Here is a 20,872-nt window from a genome sequence, read left to right on the forward strand (position 1 = left end):
CTGTGGTCTCCAAAGCAGAACGGTGAAAAAAATCTGTGTTAATTTGTAACTCATTTTTCTCTTCCTTAGCATTGCCAAAAAAAGGGAGCAGCAAATTAATGCATGTGCTAACCCTGCAACAAATTTGGTCACAGGTAAAAAAAAAAACCCAAAACCCCTAAGATTAAACTTGCAACTTGTCTAAAAGACACAACTGTGAAACCCCACAAAGACCAAGATGATGATTGGTATTTTGCAGAGATAAATTTGAGGTGCAGAGAATGGTATCAGTTCACCCATAACTTCAGGGAGCCCATGGCAAAGCCAGACTTTAATGGATTTTCAGCTATGTCCCTTAAGATTAGCCAACATGCTTTTCTGATAAGTGCTGGGGAAATATAAATCAGTTGAGGAAGTTCTGCAAAATGTGTCAGAAGACAATTTCCTGATTAAAAAACAAAACAAAAAAAAAAAAAAAAGGAAAGTGAAAAAGCACCAGGGGTGGACAGTTCCATTTCTAATGCCTAACAAGGAAGAAATCCCTGCAAGCCTGAGACTTTTGGGCTACTTGGATTGGGTGGCTCAGGGGAATTTAGGCAGGTTCACATCCAAATTACACAAACTTGGAGGAAGCAGATTACTCATGGAACTGCCTGAGCCATGCATGTGAGATGGATGCAAAACACTCAGGTTTTTATGCATCTCCAACAGGGGTTTGAGTAAATCAGAGCTGCTCCCCCCCTTCCCCAGCCCCCAGAGCAAAATCAGTGCCAGAATCATGTTGTTCAGCAACCAAGTTGGGACTGTCTGCAGCTCATTCCCAAATCCTCAGCCTAGCTCAGGAGCATTTTCTCCAGTGATAAGGCTCCATCAGGAAACACAGCTGGATGGAGGAAGGAAATTCTGAGAAGCAAAAAAAAAAAAAAAAAAAATAGTGGGGGTTCCAGGAAGTTCAACCAGATAGGAACTAATGGAATTTGTTTTTCTGTCTCCCCCAGCTCCCAGTGTTCCTCAGCAAGTGAGAAAAATCACAGGGAAAAGTGGGGGGCAAAAAACAAGTCTGGCAGATCTTACCCTGCAAAACAGGTCCTCACTGCAGGTCTCCAGAGAGCATCATAATTACAATTCAATATTTTCAATCACTTGCTCTCCCTGGGAAAAACTGCAGACGTTTTCAATTTAGGTCCACTCTGAAGCCCAGCCATTGTTTTCTTCCCCACCTCGTTTTTTTCACTTGTATTTTTTTTTTGTGTTTTGTTTAAAACAAAGATCTCTGTGTAGTTTATTAAGGAGGTTTGAGTTGGACAGATGATTTATCAAAAATAATTTTTAAAAAAGGACAATTATGTTGAACGTTCAGGAGAATTAAAGGTTGCAATTGCTTCTGATTAGTAACACATATCCCAGAACCATCAAAACAACAGCATTGTAGTTTTATTACTTCTAGAGAAACTCCTTTTGACCCTCAGGGGCAAACAGCATTTCCTTCCACATCCTTTGCAATTCCCCTTTTGCAATCTTTACAGTCCTCTGGCCAACTCCCTCTTCCTTTGATAAGGTAGATAACCCAAGTTTCAGCTTTCCCCACTTTCTACTGCAGAGCTGGTGTGGAACAAGAGAAAGGATCCATTACCAGACCAATCCACCAGTTAAAAAAAGGAGTGTGAGATCAGTCCCACAGTTAAGAAAGCTGAGATTGAGCTCACACAGAGCATCTCCTGCCAAAAGCTACCTGCACAGTCAAGATCATGGAATGATTGCCAATGACCACACAGGAAAAGAGAGGACAGGACTGACTGGAAGTGACACATCTGAGTTGTTGAGACCCTGATTATCACTGCAGCAGTTCAGAGGTGATAGTTTATTTGGGGTTTTTTTTTTTTGACAAACACTTCAGAAGAGCCAGGATTATCTTGCTGGTCCAGAGACCATCACTGAACCTTAAATTCTCCCACTAATTCCCCTTGGAGCATAAGCACAGATGGACTTCCCTGTGTTTTGCTTTTTTCTTTGTTCCTAACCTCTAAAAGCAGTTTGGTGTGACACCAGCCAACCAACCAGCCAAACCTAGTGCAATAGTGGGGAGGTTTAGACTGGATTTAGGAAAAATTTCTTCATTGTCTAGCATGGGAACAGGCTGCTCAGGGAAGGGGAGGAGTCACCATCCCTGGAAGTGCTCAAGAAACACCTGGTTATAGCACCTGATGATGCTCTAGTGGTGAACAGGCTTGGAGTTGAGGATTGTAAAGGTCTTTTCCAGCCTTAACAATTCCATGATTTTGTGATCTCTTCTGCCCCTTAACATCTCTTTTATCCACTCAGTGAAATTTTCTCATGGGCTTATACTGGAGGCTTTAGGGAAGGCTGATAATCAAAACTCTGGGCAAGCTCCTGAAGAAGTTGCCACAGCTGATCCTGCTCTGAGCAGGGTGACTCCCCTGGAAACCTCCAGGTCTCCTCCAGTCTCAGCAATTCTGTGAAAAGCAGTTCCTGCATCTTCCCATGAAGTTACACCCAAGTTTTTCTGATCCCAGACCAAAACAAATAGAAATAGAGGGAAAAGAATTAAGTTGAAAATCTTTGTCAAAAGATGAAAAGTAGTATGGCAGCTTTGTTGGGGTCACTCAGTGCACATCAAATGTGTGCTGAATACTTCTCAAACTGCATCTCTGAGAACAGAGGGAGATGATACCTCAGAAAGAGCCTCAGAGATATGACTTCAAGCTATAAAATCATGGAATGGGTTGGGTTAGAAGGGATCTTAAGAGTTCATCCATGCCATGGCAGGGACACCTTCCACTATCCCAGGCTGCTCCAAACCCATCCAGCCTGGCCTTGGACACTGCCAGGATCCAGGGGCAGCCACAGCTTCTCTGGGCACCCTGTACCAGCCCCTCCCCACTCCCACAGGGAACAATTTCTCCCCAATATCCCATCTATACTCTGTCTTCTGTAAGTTTGAAGTCATTCCCTGTGTCCTGTTCCTCCAGGTAAATGGTCTCTCTGCATTTTTCTTGTAGTTGCCTTCAGGTACTGGGAGGCCACAATTAGGTCACCCCAAAGCTTCTCTTCTCCAGGCAGAACACTCCCAATTCCCTCAGCCTTTCCTCCCAGCAGAGCTGCTCCATCCTCTGCTCATCCTGGGGCCTCCTCTGGACTCTCTTCAGCAGCTCCAGGGGTTTCTGGGCTGGGTCATGTTCAGCTCTCACACACCAGCACCCCAAATCCTCCCAGGGTTGTTCCATCTGCTCATCCCCAGCCTGGATTGATCCTGGGGGTTGCCCTGATCCAGATGCAGCACCAGCACTTGGTCCTGTTAAATCCATGAGATCCCTGTGGGCCACTGCTCCAGCTTTTCCAGGATCAACAGGGGTAATTTCATGTACCATCTCCACTGCACCCCCAGCTGGGAACCTGCAATCAGATTCATGGATAGGAGCAGCTCTGGCTCCTATGAAAGTGTGGAATTCCTTATGCTGTGACCAGGGAAACCAGCTCAGGGTTGCAGGAGCTGAAATCTGAAGAGAACTGGAGCCTACCACAACCTGCAGGCAAACCCAGGGCCCTTCCTACCTCACCTCCATGTAGGAACAACTCATTCCAGGAGAATGGCAGCACCTTCCTGCTCCTGCAGTGAGAAATGCCCAGAGCTCAGGGATTTCAAACCAGAAGGCAAACACAGAGAATCCCTGTCCTTCCCTTGGTGCCACCTTAAGGACCAGGCTCTGGAACATGATGGAAAGGGATCATGAGAGTTCATGGGTGCAGTGCAATGAAACTGCTCAGAGCTGGAGGGCCTGAGCAGTGCACTTCTGTTCTGTGCAAACTCCACAGATCTCTGATCCATGAAGAGAAGGAGAAGGGGGAGCTGGGGGAAGCAATTGTGCTGCCTCTGGCTTCCTCTCCCTGTGGCTCCTCAGCAGCAGCCAGAAGACAACAATGCAGCTTCAAATCCTGCCTGGATTTGCATGTGGAAATGTGGGTGCTTAGGAGGGAACAGTCTGTGACTTTTCTGCCAGAAGTTTGAACCATTTCAGGAAATCTGCACAGTAGCCATCAGCCAACTACTGCATCTGTCAAGGGATTGGCAAAGACATGCACAAACTTAGACACCCTTCATAAAATCTGTGTGATCTGCAGTGTTTATCCACAAAAGAGCAAATGTCCTGCAGGAAAAAGTCCCAGGAGAAGCAACTTTCCAACTCTGAAGTTCAAAAGATGTAGAACATAGAGAGAAAACAGTACCAACTACTTGAGAGAGTGGGTGAAATCTGCTCCCTCAACCCCAGCAGTGCTGAGCTGATTTAAATCCCAGTTTGTCCTGCTTCCCACTCATCTAAGTGCAAGGGAGCCAAGGAGAAGAACCAGGGCATATTTAGGTGATCAGAACCAAAAGGCCTCCCTGGTACAAATTTACCCACAGGATGTGAGAGCTCCAACAGCTCTTACAGACTGGAAGCTCCCAAATCCTTATTTCAGCTCCCAGTGACCTGCAGTGAAGTTCCACAACTTCCAAGAGCACAAAGGAACAAGGTAGCAAACACTACAGGTTATTTAAAAAATTTCCATTCCATTTCAAGTCCCATCTTTCCCTTAAAACCAGAGATTTCCAAGAACTTGGAACCAACAGGGCAATTCCTGCAAAATATTCATTTGTGTTTTACCAGATGTTATTTTTTTCCAAACCATTTTTCTGGATATGTTGGTCATGCCACAGTTGTTTTTTCCACTGATTGAGCTGGTCTGTGCTCTGCAAGTGCAAAAATGCTAATGAACACATAAATAAAATAAAAGCTGGTCCAAACCTGGATGTCATTACACAAAGTCAAGGGAAAGGTCTTCTCATCAAATATTTATCACTGTTCAGGTCACCCCTGAATCTTCTGCAGCTGCTCAGCCTTTCCCATTTTTTTGTGAAAATGAGGGCAGTTTGTGGAGATTGCCCAGTTGCTACCAAATGTCCAATTTTATTTTGGATATTTATGTATCTTTCACAGAATAACTTAGGTTGGAAAAGACCTTTGAGAGCATTGACTCCAACCTTTGACCTTTTGGTCAAGCAAAATTCTTCTTTGTGATGTACATTTCCTACAATAAATTAAAATACTGGACTTCCCTTGATAATCCACAAAAATAGGGATTAAATTTACTCTTATTTCCTCACAGTTCAAGCATGACACTTCAAGGAGAAAAAACACAGTGGCAGAAGACATTTGGATATTTTATTATAAGAGAAAAGATTTTTCTTTACCTGAGTCTTGGCACTTTTCTGTCTTCTCCCAAAAATGCAGGACAGGTCCTGTTCAGTACGTGATGAGAGATCTTTACCTGGAGGGGTAAAAGAGAGGGAAAAACCCCAAAACCTTCAAATCTGAGGATGCATTTTGGGAACAGTGTGACCCACAGAGAGGAATTGCTCTTGGAGATAAACAAAACACAAGAAGTCCAGGTTGGATGGGGATTGGAGCAACCTGGGGTAGTGGAAGGTGTCTGGGGGTTGGAATTAGATGAACTTTTAGGTCCCTTCAAACCCAAACCATGCTGTGGTTCTATGCTAAAGCCACTAAATGAAGGTACACAAGAGGAAATGTGTATATGCATTTGGATCTTTGGATTCTCATGAGGATTCCCCATTTTTGACAGAATTAGGGAGTCACAGTTCCTCCACACAATGAAAAAAAAAATCCATTTTTACTCAGTGGGGACTTTTCTCTGATTTCTGATGTTGCTTCTGAAAAGCAAAATCTCCACCTCTGCCACACACTGGGTTATTCCAACTGAAAAAACACTTCAAGAGTGAAGCAAAGACTTCCAGGAGAGCCATTATTCCCATCTGACTGTTGTGTGGTGAGCTGGATATCAGACATGGAGCAAGAGGAGGAAGCAGGAGGGTCTGATGTGATATTCAGAGATACAGACAAAGGTTTAAACAATTCCACAGCACAGGAATTGTTGAGCTGTCCACTGCTTCTGACAGAAAATTCTTTTGGAAAAGATCAGCAAAAGTTAAAGAAACAAAATTAACCCATACAGGTCAACTTGTTAAGACTCTGCTGAGGTATCAATCATTTGATTTGCTGATTCCAAAATCAGTGACCTCAAAATGAATCTTGTAATGGCCAAAAAAAATCCAAAGCAAAAATACTCAAATCTGACTTCTTTAATCTGGGATCCTTACCTGCCCCTGGAGGGTAAAGAGACACATCAGCCTAGAGGAGCAAGTGCCCCCCAGATTCCTGCTGCCTCCTACCTCTAAGTGGCCTTGTCCAAGCAAGCTGGAAGAGACTGGGGTTGTTTTCAGCTTTCTCTTGGCCAAGGTTTGGAATGTAACACTGTGTTGGGTTGCTGTGGCCAGCAATGTGTATTCTGTCCCCATCTGTTAAACCAGCTGGGGCAGTGCCCCTGATCTCCTGGCACATATTCTCTGCTAATGGGCCATCTTTAAACCAGCTGGGCAATCATCTTTATCTTCCCACAGCCCATCCTCCCTCCAGGAGATATCTCCTGTTCACGGCCACTGAGTCCCAGTGCATGGCTGATAAAATTCCATCATCCCACTGGGAGATGCTCCAGCCAGGGCAGGAGCCAAGCCTTTCCTACCCAGAGAAAAACTGAGATTTGGAACACCAGAGCAGCCTTTCCACTGGATTCCAGAGGAAAACTGGACCTTTCCACATCATCCCTGCACCTTCAGAGGAAACTGCACCTTCTCCAGGAGCACTGCTCCAGCTGAACCACATCTGCCCCTGCAGGAGGATGCAGCCACCATGGAATGGGACTGCTGCCACCACCCTGACTGACTGACTGTGCCAGCTTGGATTCTGACTCTGGCAGGGTTTGGGATTGTTCTTTGCAATACTGCATTTCTATTTTAATTTTCCTAGTAAAGAACTGTTATTCCTAATTCCCATATGTTTGCCTGAGAGCCCCTTAATTTCAAAATTATAATAATAATTTGGAGGAATAGAGTTTGCATTCTTCATTTCAAAGAAAAGCTTCTGCCTTTACTGGCAGACACCTGTCCTTCAAACCTGAACAGACACCTAAAATCCTCCTGCTCCTATTTTCAGGGTACTCTTCCTTTCCATGCCTCCCCCTGGGTGTATCCCCCCTTTTCCCTCTATCAAAAAACCAACTCAGCTGACAGCTCCAATCTCCTGCAGCATCACAGGGGAGCAGCCACTAGAAAAGCAGCTGAGATCAGTGTTTAAAGTGAGGCAGGGGTGTATTTCCCAGATGCAGGGGTGGCAGTTCCTCCAGCAGCGAGGCTCCAAACCAGCGCCGGCAGCGGAAGCCGCGATTGGTGCCGCCGCTGTTCCCTTCTCCCGCTTTTGTGTGAGCTTGTCTTGTTTAGTCTGAAAGGAAGCACGACTGGACTTCAACAACAAGAGCCTTTCTCAAATAACTTTTCCTCTTTCCCTGAAAAAGGATAATTTCCCTGTGTCAGGCCACAGAGGGTAGCAGTAAATGAGGGGCTGCCTTGTGGAAATGTGACTGAACAAATCAGGGATATTGTGAATATGAAAGCCTTGAGTTGTATTTTACATGCTCAAAAGACACTTCTTTGTTTCCTCTATATTTAGTAAAAGGTTAAATCCAAATCAAAATAAATCCTCTTTGCTCAAACAGGCCATGGCCTCTGTACTTGCAAGACCTGAACCAATTTAATTGTTTAATGTCATAAAGTGGGAGGCTCGTGTTAACAGCTTGGACTTCAAGGTTGAATTATTTCACCAAAAATCCCAAACCCTGACAGGAAAGTCTGGCCTCCATTCAGGTATCAATTAGCTCTGTTTTAGCAGAGGTATTTGCTGTCAGAAAACATTACACAGAGCTTTCAGTTTAATAAATCAGCCATTAGTGGAAACTGATCCTATCCGTGCCCTGAAAGGGGCACACACAGCATGTCAAAGGGGAGCAGGGCAAAAGTGAAAGGACTGCACAACTGTCAAGGGCCAGAACCTGAGCTGACTGAAATAATGTCATCACTCTAAGAAAAAAAGAAATTACTAAACTCCACAAGTTCTTGACAAGAGTTTTTCTGGCTGCCCTATTTATTCCATAAAGTACCTGGTGGATGTAAGAGGGCTTTCCTCTTCCTTCGTGCAGGTTTAATCTGATCCCTGATCTCATCCACATGATCTCTGAGCAGGGGATTGCAGGGTTAGTGCCATGCAGATGTCCAGGACACTCCCATCTCACCTTTGCCTCCAGCTCCCATCCCTGCCCACGCCCCGACCGCTCGGAATATTCACTGCTCCTTTTCCAGCTCCTTCACTAAGGAACTGTTTTATTCCCAACATCAGCAGCCTCAGGCCATCCAAAATTGCCCACAATAAAGAGGAACAGCACATTAAAGCTTTAAGCAAGTAGCTGCAGGGGGTGTTTCTAAACCCAGGTTTTACTTGCCAAATTTAGACTCCACAAGGCAACAGATCACCTTGAGCAGGGTTTGCTCTAATCTTGGCCAGGCTTATGAAACAACAAAACTCCTCTTACCTTTGGCAAACTTCATGTAATGGACACGTTTCTTGGAGGATTTGGATTTTTCTTCAAGGCTGAATGTCTTTTTCTGCTTTTTCATAGAGGATTCTAAAGAAAACAAACCCCAAGCAAACAGGGTCCAGATCTGTTAGAGGCACTTATGCACCAAATTCAAACATCAGTGTGATGATGTTTGAAAGTAATTAACTTTCTCTCTCAAAATTCAGTCAACAACATATCATAAAGTATTAATGAAGGAAGCATTCTAAGTTTTGTCTGAAATATGTCAATGCTTGATTTTGTTTTACCCTATCTCTTTTCTTTCCTCTTTCCAATGCAATGTAATTTGAAAAGGCAGATACAGGTACTCCAGGTCAAAGGCAAATCCATCTTTGTGGTAAGAAAATAGTAATAGTGCTGGTTTTCATAAAGTATGAGAAAGATGATGAAATAGTAGGAAATAAAATACTGATTGAGCAGAAAGAAAAAGGGGAATCCCCCACCCAGGATTTTAATATCTAACCCTACACAAAATACCTTTATTTGGACATAAGCTGTGTAAGGAAACTGAATGGTGACAAAGCTTTTCTGTCCCTGAAGCCAGCTAGAACAAATTACCACATCCCTATTATCTCATTTTCCAGGCTTCCAGAAGAGGGACTGCATCTAAACTGTCCCCTGGGAATGGTCTCTGGGGCTGGCTCAGTCCCAGAGTCACTCAGGAGTACTTTGGGAGACTGTGAGCAGGTTAAAGCCACGTGAAGGATTAACCTCACTATTTAACAGCACAGAGATCACATTCCTGTGCTGTGCCAGCTTCTTTTGGGGGTACAGATGCTCTCTTTGCAGCCACAGAGCCTGTTAATTTACAAAACACTGCCAGACAGAGAGAACTAACCTGTTGTACAGTTAATTACTGCCTCACTAGTCCTGAAAAGAGGCACCACAGCAGTGTCTGCTCTGTAACTCCACAGAAGGTTACTATGGTGAGGTGTTTTTCTTTTTCCTCCCTGTGGGATGGGAAGGGAAATCAACCCATAGCCCGAGGGCCAAGTTGAGTCACCTTTTTTATAGGATCCCACCCTGGAAAGCTCTGCTGCCCAAGCTTTTCTGACACTGGAATTCCAGCACTTCCCTGTTTGATAGGCAGTGCCACCTGATAATCCCTGAGCTAAAACTGAAATTCTCAGCCTGCAGTGGGAGAGCTGAGGGCCAGCAGGCTGAGACCCACCCTCCCACTCCCACACTAATGGCAAGAAAAAAGACCAGCAAATCCAGTTTTTAACAAAAAATCCTGAATAAGCAGGGAAAGCAAGGATCACAACTAAAATATCCTGACAGGGATGCAGCACTTTGAGGGATTTCCAATTGCCTGGTAGCAAAAGGAGCATTACACAGCAAAGGGTTTCCACAGAGCCTTCCTGCTCCACATTATTCCTACAGGGAAAGGGGCAGCAGCACCTCCTGGTGCCTGCAGGGAGGAATTTCACTACAGAACATGCTGGCACTTGCACTGGCAGGGTAATAGAAACACATCCCTGTGTCTTCCAGGACTGGAAAATCCTCTGACAAACTGAGCAAGCAGTGCAGGAATATTAATGTGCTTTTTAAAGCAATTTAGTCAGGGCAATCAAGCCACCAAAGTGGCATTTCTGTAGCAAATGTGATCGAGGTGGATGTGCCAAAGCACAGCCAAGGTGCTGTTCCCACTTTTTATCCATGGGAAAAGGATGGTCATAATAACTGATGATCCCAGTAAAAGAGCCAGGAATTATAGAATGGTTTAGGTGGGCATAGACCATGTAGTTCCAAATCCTTCCACTATCCCAGTTTGCTCCAAGCCCCCTTCAGCCTGGCCTTGGACATTTCCAGGGATGCAGGGGCAGCCACAGCTTCACAGGGCCTCATGACCAGTGGATGAATTTCTTCTTAATATTTAATCTAATCTAAACCTGCCTTCACTGGGTGCTCAGCCAGGAGGAAAAAAGGAAAAGACAGCTAAAGCTGCATCCACTGAGGGTATTTGAATGTTGGCATCAACCCCCACAGGGCCCTTCCTTTCCGACCTCTAATTGCAATCCAGCTCTGGCAACTGCACCAGTTCTTTAAGAACAATGAAGTTTTTCAGCTGACTTTTAATGCAGTTTGAAACTGGAGGATGGCCAATAATGTAACATTTGCTCCTCCAGCACAGCTGCAGGCAGAGTTTTTCCTGGATGAGTTTTGCCAGCTTCAACAACTGCCAAAAAAACAAGTTTCAGAGTGCTGCCTTTCTGTATCACCAAACGTGACTCTGACCTGGAATTTTCAAGGTGCACCCAAATTTCTTCTCAGTGATTGTAAACTTGTCCCAGCTCCTAAAAGGACCAAAAGAACTGAGTGAAACAGGGAGAAACAAGGGTTTTCAAGGGTCACTTTGCATGAGAGTGCAGAGCTTAGGACCAAGCCTTGCTCCCTGAACCTGCCTCTGCTGACTCACCGTGGCCCTGGGCAAGTTATTTCAGCTCTCTGCTCATCAGTCTGCTGCTTTCCCACCAGTTACACCTCCCTGATCTTCCCAGGGCTCAAGTTGCAACTTGGGTAGGATTTAATTCTACAGGGAGACAGGAACTTCTGGAATTTCCCCATGAAATGCTCTCCTACCTCTCCAGGAGCTGAGTGACACTACTGAGTCCTTGGGTGGCCTCCTGACCCCACAAGAACAAATTGCACAGCAAATTAAAAAAGGTGTTTTCAGGCATCAGGCTCAGAATTTTAATCCTAGTACTCCAGGATTAGAAAATCTCCTTGCTAACTGATTGTCCTCCTGTTCTTCCTGTTTTCTCTCTTAGAAATTCTTCTGTGCTCAAAGGTTAGGAATGAATGAATGAAGAGCTGCTAAATTCACTAATTCAGGACAAGCTGTGCCCAAGCAGGAGCCCCTGGTTTAACAACACCAGAGAGGTGTTCAGATACAAAATCAGAGTTTAAACTGAGTTTAACCAAAGGAGAGATGATAAATCACTTGATAAACCAATCCCTTCTCTAAGCTAACACCCACCACAACTTCCTAACTTCACTTTCACATAGCAAGGTCAGTTGGTAAGAAGCTTTTCCAAAACAGAAGACTTTAAAAATAGCCCTTTTGGGAAAGTTTCCCCACTTGTGTGCTCAAATCACTTTATGCCACACTCAGAGCAGAGATGAAGAACTCTGGAGCAAAAGCTAAGGAGCAGCTCTCCAAGGACAGGAAAAGGAGGTATTTAAGAAGCCACTGGAGCATAGAAGCCAAGTGTGACAGCTCAGCAGCCAAAGGAAGGCAGAGTACTGCAGTGCTGAGTGATTGTTGTGAGCCTTCAGACAGATTCTGGGTGCTTTTTAAAGAAAGAAATGTTCCTCTAGGTACAGTGCAAGGAAAGTGTCCCAAATACTGTGATCCTGGATGAAATAAACAGGTTTAGCATTTTGTGTTTTCTTTCCTCAACAAAAAGCCTTTTTTTGAGTCCTGAGAGCAAAACTGATCCACTGAGATCCACAAACCCATGGTCAAGGATGGCAACACATCCTTTGGTTCCAGGTGATTTTGGGGAAGGAGTTCTCAGCCTTACCAAAAATATTATTTGCATCACAAGCTGGGCCTCAGGAACTCTTTTAAGACACAGAATGGAAACCCTGTTGAGCTTCCAGCATCTGATTGAGCCAAGCATGAGCCTACCTGTTCCACCCTGTCCATGGCAGTTATTCAGCTCAGCCAGAAGCTGGTTGAAGTCATCCTGATGAGCAATCCAGTTGTCCTGTAAAATATCACCCACATGAATACAAGGCAGAAGTCTTCAGAACTAACACAAGTTTTACAAAACAGATATTAAGGCTCTTGGAAGTAAATTATTTGGATATATCCAATCCTTGTTGGTGAGAGGGACCCTGAGAAGCTCCACAGGTGGTAACACCAACCACAGCTCCAAAGTGAAACAAAATTAAAAGAGTTGTCTTGGAAAGTCCTGAACAATCCAGTTTGGGACATGCTACCACCAACTGTGACAAGAGAATTTACAAATATTCCATTATAATATTCCAAATAATCCATTCCCTGCCCTGGGTCTAGTGCTCACCTCATGATTGATGGCAGCTCCTAATCCCAGCGTGTCATTTTTCACCTTAACCCTGATGTGTTCTGGGTTTCCTTGCTCCTGAGCCCCAAGACCCTAAGGAGGATTTGAAGGCAAAAATGTAAGGATTTTACAGCAGCAATTGGTGATTTTGGACTGTAAGGCAGTTCACAAGGAAATACAGCAAGAAATCACAACTTCTTATTAATTTGCCTGCTTGTAGCTGAATTCATTCCCAGGCATTACCACACAACACAAAAAATTTTTTAAATTCACTACTTAAGCCTCCAGCAGAGCATTATAAACACTAAAATAGCAACACCATTAAGTAGTTGGGTAATTAATCAGGAAGCCATCTGACACTCCTAAGCAAGCCCAAAGTGTTTACAGCTTTCAAACAAGACACTACACAAGAAGAACCAAAAATGTCTCTGTCATTGGGAAGGGTAATGGGAATAAGGCAGATCCACATGGAACAAAATCCAGACCAAATTTATATGGCAGGAGAGCAGGGAGGGAGAGGGAAGGAGCAGATAGGAACCAGCAGGACATTCACAACTCCTTCCACTTCATAAGTGGATGGAAATACTGAAGCAAACAACTTTGAGGTTGTTTAATATGAAGCAATATTCAGATCCAGGGTTATCTTTCTCAACTCTATGGTCAAGGCTAAAAAATTAAAAGCCAAAGCTTTGGGTTTATAACTTTGTTCTTGGTATTTACCTGCCTCATCTATCATAAATCATCAGTCAAAAGTCTTAGAATTAATAAACATTTATGTGGTGCTGCAGGCACATCTTGGGATACTGAATAATTCAATATTTGGAAAAGGTTGTTGTTATTACAAACAAAAAAGACTTTATTTGACCAATGGAGTGGAAAATTTGCCTTGAAACTTCTGCTGCTCAAAAGGTATGGAAGCAAGCAGGACACTTGACTACACATCCTTCCCTGACCCAATTCCACTACAACCAATTACAGGACTGGTGTTAAACAGCCTAATTTCACTGCCCAGATGGCTTTGGCCCCTTAATTTGATCAAGGGAAAGTTCCATTGTAATGGAATGGAGACATAAATCCTTCTTGTTCAACTGTTGGCAAGGGAGATCCAGTATCTTGAGTGGGAAATGCTGTGAGACAACTGAGGCAAAAGTTTAAATCCAAAAATAGGTTTTGATGCATTTAGAGAATTGAGAATGATCCTAATTTTATGCCTTTTAAGGAAAGTCTGGAAAATGAAATCTAGAAGACTAATTAAAGGTGGTGGGGGTTTTGTGGGGATTCTTATCACTAACCACCCTGATGTGCAGTCCCAAATTTCAGCTTTGCTGAGTCACCTCTGGGGAATTAAACCTGCAGTTTGCAGTTGTCTGTGCTGACCTGGAGGTTTTTATCAGTGCCAGGAACCAGTCCTGGCTGGAGCTGGGAAGGGACACAGTTCACAGCATTTTGGGGGTTCAAGGAACAGGTCAGAAAAAAATCTCAAAACCAGGTGAAAGACTAAAGCAGGTTGCTTTAAAGAGTATCAAAAGCAGGAAAAAGAATTGAGGATTTAAAGGCAGCTTAAAACCTTTAACCTGATTTAATGTTCCAACTCCTGCTCTCACTGGGGAATTCAGATTGTCAAAGAATGGAGAGAAGCTGGAAAGCAGGAAAGGCACAAACAAGACTTTGCAACAAAGTGCAGAAATCTATCACTGCTCAAATCCTCTGTGCACTTAAGACAATAAATCAGAATCCCCTGGCAGTTTTAGACTTTTTTAGCTACACAATTCTCCTTGAGCTCCTACCTTTCCTTTGGACCAGCCCATCTTTTCCAGCATCTTCTGGCCAAATTTGGAGTCATCCTTGCTCCAAGTGCTGTTTCGGGGATCCACTGACCACTTCTGCTTTCTCCGGGCTGCAGCAGGAAAGGAAAAATTCAAACAGTTTCTGCTGCCATTCCCTCAGACTTCTTGGGATTGAATCACTTCAAGCAAAGCTCTTCATTGCAAAAAAAAAAAAAAAAACCTACTCCAGAACTTATGGCAGACTGAACATATTTTGGAGCCCAATAATAATAAAAGCCCAGTGAAAATTTTAATTATTAATGGGAAGATGCTAAAGTAGGATTGCTATGGAAATTGCTGTCCCTCAGGATGGGCTGCAGTTCAGGGAAGGCTTTAAGGATCATCATTTAGGTGTAAATTCCATATTTATGCCAATTTTGTTTTACATCTGGCTTCAACATGGAATCTTCAAGGGAAGAGATTATGTTGCTGCTTTCCCAGTGCTGGAGAAAATGAATTCTCCGAGTTTCCCTTTAACCAGAACCCAGAAATTTTAATATTTGCCTTCCTAACAGAAGCCAAATCAAAAATCCAGTGTAAGTGAACAGAGAAAAAGAATGACAGAACACAAACCTGTGGGATTTCAGATTTTGGATTTCTCAAAAATGGTTTATGGGGAAACTGGAAAGCTGCCAGAAATTATTGCAGGAGTTAAGAGATAAAAAGGAGAATCAAAAGTCCTTTGTCCTATGTGAATTCCTAAAGAAATTACAGATTCCCAGTCCCACATGTTGCCTTTCCCACCAGGAACAGCTTCCTTGAAATCAAGGAAGAGCAGCCAGCCCAGTTAACCATTCACATGAAGCACCTAAACCCAGGCAGGAAGAGAACCTAAATAAACAAGACAAACAAAGAATGGGAGACAGGAAGATCACAAACTTCATTAAACACCATGGGAAATGCTGGATCAAAAATGACCGGGTAACCCAAGGCCACACAAAGGCAGGAGAAGCCAAAGCCAACGAGGTGTTTTCAATCTAATCAGGAAGTCATCCTTCCCTAAAAGACAAGATTTGGGATTTGGGCCAGAGGGACTGAATATTACAGGTGTTTGACTTATTTTTTGCTTGATTATTAAGGAACTATGACTGTCAGAATTCAAGGTGGGGGCTTTTTTTAAAAAACATTTCCGAAACTTTGAAGCTCCAAACAGTCCCTGAGGAGTTTTTACAGTGGGTTCAAGGCCCAAGGGCTGTGAGGGGAATCCAATCTTTGCCTGGTTCACTTCTCTACAGGAAAAAACTTATTAACCTCAGAGGTTATGGCTGCTCCTGGATCCCTGGAAGTGTCCAAGGCCAGGATGGATGAGGCTTGGAGCAGCCTGGGGCAGTGGAAGGTGTGATAGTGGAATGGGATGAGGTTTAAGGTTCCTTCCACCCCAAACCATCTGGGATTCTGTGATTATTCCCACCAGAAAACTGTGAGAGCAGCAACTCCTCCAAGCCCTGTCCATGCTGGCAAGAAAAGATGGGGAAGCAGCACTGTGGTCTGTGATTTTACACTTCCAAACAAACTGGGATTCCCTGCTGCCCCATGGAGAAAAGGAGGCTCAGGGGGAACCTTGTGGCTCTGCACAACTCCTGACAGGAGGGGACAGCCAGGGGGGACAGGATCTGCTCCAGGGAACAGGGACAGGAGGAGAGGGAACAGCCTCAAGTAGGGACAGGGGAGGTTTAGATTGGACATGAGGGAATAAATTCCTCATGGAAAAGGTGGTCAGACATTGGAAGGGGTTTCCCAGGGAAATGGAAGAGTCCCCATCCCTGCAGGGATTTCGAAGCCCTGTGGATGTGGCACTTGGGGACATGGCTCAGAGGTGGCCCTGGCAGTGCTGGGGGATGGTTGGACTTGATGATCTTGGAGATCTTTTCCTGTCTCAGTGATTGTGGTGCAAGGATTCCAACAGATCTGCTCCCCAGCTGAGCAGCTGCCTTTTCAATCACAACTTTTCCATCACAAAATGTTTTTTTCTGAATATCTCTGCCTGTGGAGAAGCCCCTGAGATGTTTTGCTCCAAGGAGGTTGTTGGTAACAAAGCACAAGGGCACCTGACACAAACATTTCTTAAAATGTAGAGACCTTTCCTTTCCCAACATTTTCAATCTAAGTATTGCAAACTCCTTACCTACACCTTGGGATTAATCCTCACATTTCTGCCAGGTTAACATACTCTGATTTTTAAATAGGATGAATTAGATGCAGGGAAAAAAAAAACCAAAAACACTTTCCTTCATCTTCAGAGAAGTTTTCAAGAAACCCATGCCATTTACAGAAAACATAAAATCATCTTCCCTTTCCACACAAACAACAAATCTCACTAATGAGTCAATAATTGATTAGAAATGTTTGTTCACTGATGTCTTTAGAGTGAGAGAGGAAACAAGGTACAGGATTCAACTCCTAATTTAACACCAGTTTTTCTGGGCTGCTTCAAAACTGATGCCACAGATGGTGACAGAACTGTGAGAGAGCAGCACCACCCAGTGGAGAAAATCCTCATTTTCAATCCAGCCTGGGAGAGCTGGGGGTGCTCACCTGGAGAAGAGAAGGATCCAGGGAGAGCTCAGAGCCCCTTGCAGAGCCTAAAGGGGCTCCAGGAGAGCTGGAGAGGGACTGGGGACAAGGGATGGAGGGACAGGACACAGGGAATGGCTTCACTGCCAGAGGGCAGGGATGGATGGGATATTGGGATGGAATTTTTGGCTGTGAGAGTGGTGAGGCCCTGGAATAGATTCCCAGAGAAGCTGTGGCTGCCCCTGGATCCCTGGCAGTGCCCAAGGCCAGGCTGGATCAACCTGGGATAGTGGAAGGTGTCCCTGCTCATGGCAAGGGGCTGGAACTGGATGAGATTTAAGATCCCTTATCATAGATATCTCCAATTAAAATAATTAACAAATTCTGAAAAAATGATACCAAAGTTTACACTGAAAACACCTAAAAAAATTTCCATGTGCAAATGCAGATTTGTTTTCCTCAAATCATATCTTTATTTCCCATTGCAAACCATATTTGTCATTTGTATTGTCCAGATTTACAATTTGTATTTATATTTCCAGCAGCCCAGCAAAGAAATTCACAGAGCTGTTAGTGAAGGGTGCCCTGCCAGAAATGAGCAACTCAAGTTCTCAATTACCTCAGAGGCAAAAGTGAAGCTCTTTGTTTCCAATATCAGGGAAATTGAAACAAAATTCACAGAATCATGGAAAAGGATCATGGATCCAACTCATGGCCCTGCACAGACACCCCAAAATCCCACCTGTGCATCCCTGAGAGCATTGTCCAAACCCTCCTGGAGCTCTGGCAGCTTTGGGAATATCACCATTCCCTGGGGAACAGAACCTTTTTTTCTGAGCTCCCCTCAAACACACAGAAATATCTCTGAGCCACTGGCAGGACAAACTGTCCCTACAAGTGTCCCAGGGACATTCCTGCTGCTCCTGCCCTGCCTGGCACAGACAGACCCCACACAGAATCCCCCTGCACCCCCTGAACCTGCACCAATATCCCCTGGGACCCTCTCCTGGCCATCCCAGCCTCCAGACCCCACCTTTGCCTTAACCTGGGACCCTCTGATGCCCCTTCCTGCCTTTCCCAGACCCCAGATCTTGTTTTTCCCCCTCCAGGGATCCCTGAAGCTCCTTCTCTTCCTCAGCCCGGGTCTCCCAATGCCTTTTTCCTTGATTCTAGGATCCCCCACACTCCCATTCCTGCTTTTTCAGCCCCCAAATCCTGTGCTTTACACCCCCAGGGACTCTTGAGGTCACTTCTCTGCCTCAGCCCAGGTTTCCCAGCACCCAGCCCCCCTTTTCCTTAATTCTAGGATCCTCCACACCCCCATTCCTGCCTTTCCCAGACCCCAAATCCTCCATTTTTCATCCCTTGAAGCCTCTTCTCTACCTCAGGCAAGTCTCCCAGCTCTCAGTTCCCCTTTTTCTTTGCCCCCAGCATCCCCCACACCCCCCATTCCTGCCTTTCCCAGACCCCAGAATTTCAGTTTTTCACTCCCAGGGAGCCCTTAAGTCCCTTCTCTACCTCAGGCAAGTCTCCCAGCTCTCAGCTCCCCTTTTCTTTCACTCAAGCATCCCCCACACCCCCATTCCAGCCTTTTTCAGAGCCGAACTCTCTCGTTTTTAACATCAGAGATCCCCGAGCCCCTTTTCCCGACCCAGCCTGGCTCTCTCAGCTCCCATTTCCAGGGACCCTCTGAACCCCCATTCCCGTTTTCCATCCCCCATTTCCCCAGTTCTTCAACACCAAAACCCCCTGAACCCTTTTCCCGGCCGTCCCCATTCCCGCGGCTTTAACCGGGATCGCCACTCACGCTCCGCCAGCATCGCCATCTTGGGGGCCTCACTCCCTGCCCGGCGACTCTCCTGACACGGAAAGGGCGGCCCGAGGAGCGCCTGATTAAAAAAGAGTTTAAAAACAGGCGAGCGCCGCGGACACCAAAAAAAAAAAAAAAAAAAAAAAAAAAAAGGAAAAAAAGGAAACAAAGTTTGCAATTTTGCTGAAATTCTAATAAATGTCTCAAAAGGCGTTTCTTTCCCAGGTGGGGGAATTTCGGGTGTGGATGTCCCTGGATTTCCTCAAATCTCGCTGTGGTGGGAAGGAACATTCGGGGCATCTTGAGAATCATCCCCTTCCTGACTTTTTGTGAAAGTTTGGGGATAAAAATTATTTTTTCTTTGCTGCCACAAATTGTATTTGAGGAGTGAAGCAACCCCTCTGATGAGTGCTGAATCAAAGCGCTTCTGTTCAACAATATTTTATTTTATTTTATTTTATTTTATTTTATTTTATTTTATTTTATTTTATTTTATTTTATTTTATTTTATTTTATTTTATTTTATTTTATTTTATTTTATTATGCTCTTGTGCCTTTGGTTTTTTGCATTTTCTGGGATTCTTAACATCACCTCAGTTGTTTTATTTGAGGAGCAGCACCCAAAATATGACTGAGTTCTCCAGCAGCTTCCTCTGGCTCCTCTCTGCCTGTATTTTGCAATATTCAATGAAATATATAATTTAATTTCATCTATCAATGCAATATTTTGTCCTCTAATATCCCTTTTATAGAAATGCTGTGTAGAGGTTTCACATCCTGTGTTTGTGGCGTGTGTTAATCCCATCTTTTCCCTGTTACTGAATCAATATTTGTGTCTTTCCATGTTGTGCTGTTCTAAATTGTGGATATTTGGTGTTTCTCCTTCCCAGCTGGAGTCACTCAATACCTTGAGTGAGGTTGGTAATGGGAGGATTGAGCCCAAAATCTCAGGATGGGTGAGGTTGGAAAGGAGCACTGGATGTCACCTGGTGCCACCTCCCAGCTCCAGCAGGGCCATCCCAGAGCTCAGGGCACAGGGCTGTGTCTGGATCACTCTGGAATATCCCAGTGAGAGACTCCAGCCCCTCTCTGGGCTCTGTTCAGGGCTCAGTCACTGCACAGTAAAGAAGTTCTGCCTCCTGTCCAGCTGGAACTTGCTGGGACACTCAGGGACACTCAGGGACACACAGGGACACTCAGGGACAGACAGGGACACTCAGGGACACTCAGGGACACTCAGGGATGAGGTTCCCTCTCAGGATCTCCTCTCCAGGCTGCACAGCCCCAGCTCCCTCAGCCTTTCCTGGGCAGGGAGATGCTCCTGTCCCTTCCTCATCTTTGTCACCCACTCTGGTCCCACTGCAGGAGCTCTGTGTCCCTCCTGTCCCAATGACCCCAGAGCTGGACACAGCACTCCAGATGTGACAGGGTCACTCACTGACCCACTGGAAATGCTTTTCCTGGTGCATCCCTGGATCCTTTTGGCCTCCTTTGCCCTCCAGGAACTGCTGGTCAAGGACACCTTCCACTGTCCCAGGCTGCTCCAAACCCATCCAGCCTGGCCTTGGACACTGTCAGGGATCCAGGGGCAGCCACAGCTTCTCTCGGGAACCTCAGCCCACCTTCACAGCCTGGAATTCCTTCCCAATATCCCACCCATCCCTGCCCTCTGGCAGTGGGAGCCATTCCCTGTGTCCTGTCCCTCCATCCCTTGTCTCCAGTCCCTCTTCAGCTCTCCTGGAGCCCCTTCAGATACTGGGACCCCAAAGCTTCTCATCTCCAGGCTGAACAAGCCAAATTCTCCCAGCCTTTCCTCACAGGAGAGGGTCAGGACAGATTTCCCACTGCTCTTCCTCCATCCATCCATCCATCCATCCATCCATCCATCCATCCATCCATCCATCCATCCATCCATCCATCCATCCATCCATCCATCCTCCCATCTGGGTGGCTGCTGGGTTCCAGCTCCCCTGGCTCAGCTTTTCCCACTGCTTTGCCTCTGAGCCTTTGGGTTTATGTCACAGTTCCCTGTTTGCTGTGGAAACACTGTGCAAGACAGTTTTTGTCTTTTTTTTCATAGACAAAGCAAACAAACATATCTGTGACTGTTCCTCTCTAAGACTCCTTCTGTCTGTCAGCAAAGGTACATCAGTATGATGGAGCTTGAT

General features: G+C 45.1%; 1 protein-coding gene across 1 annotated transcript in view; it reads right to left on the reverse strand.

Moving 5' to 3' along the window:
- The window catches only part of PINX1 (PIN2 (TERF1) interacting telomerase inhibitor 1), a 58,543-nt gene extending 39,802 nt beyond the window's left edge, over nt 1-18,741 (reverse strand). Inside the window, exons 1-6 of the mRNA XM_079298226.1 lie at nt 18,702-18,741; nt 14,342-14,451; nt 12,555-12,647; nt 12,158-12,236; nt 8,479-8,571; nt 5,231-5,307 (exon numbers count right to left, since the gene is read on the reverse strand). Coding sequence (XP_079154352.1) covers nt 5,231-5,307; nt 8,479-8,571; nt 12,158-12,236; nt 12,555-12,647; nt 14,342-14,451; nt 18,702-18,720 — 471 coding nt within the window. The 5' untranslated portion in view covers nt 18,721-18,741. The remainder of the gene's footprint in view (nt 1-5,230; nt 5,308-8,478; nt 8,572-12,157; nt 12,237-12,554; nt 12,648-14,341; nt 14,452-18,701) is intronic.
- Nucleotides 18,742-20,872: the final 2,131 nt, after the last annotated feature.

Source organism: Erithacus rubecula (genome assembly GCF_903797595.1).
Source record: "Erithacus rubecula genome assembly, chromosome: 2".
Taxonomy (NCBI): Eukaryota; Metazoa; Chordata; class Aves; order Passeriformes; family Muscicapidae; genus Erithacus; species Erithacus rubecula.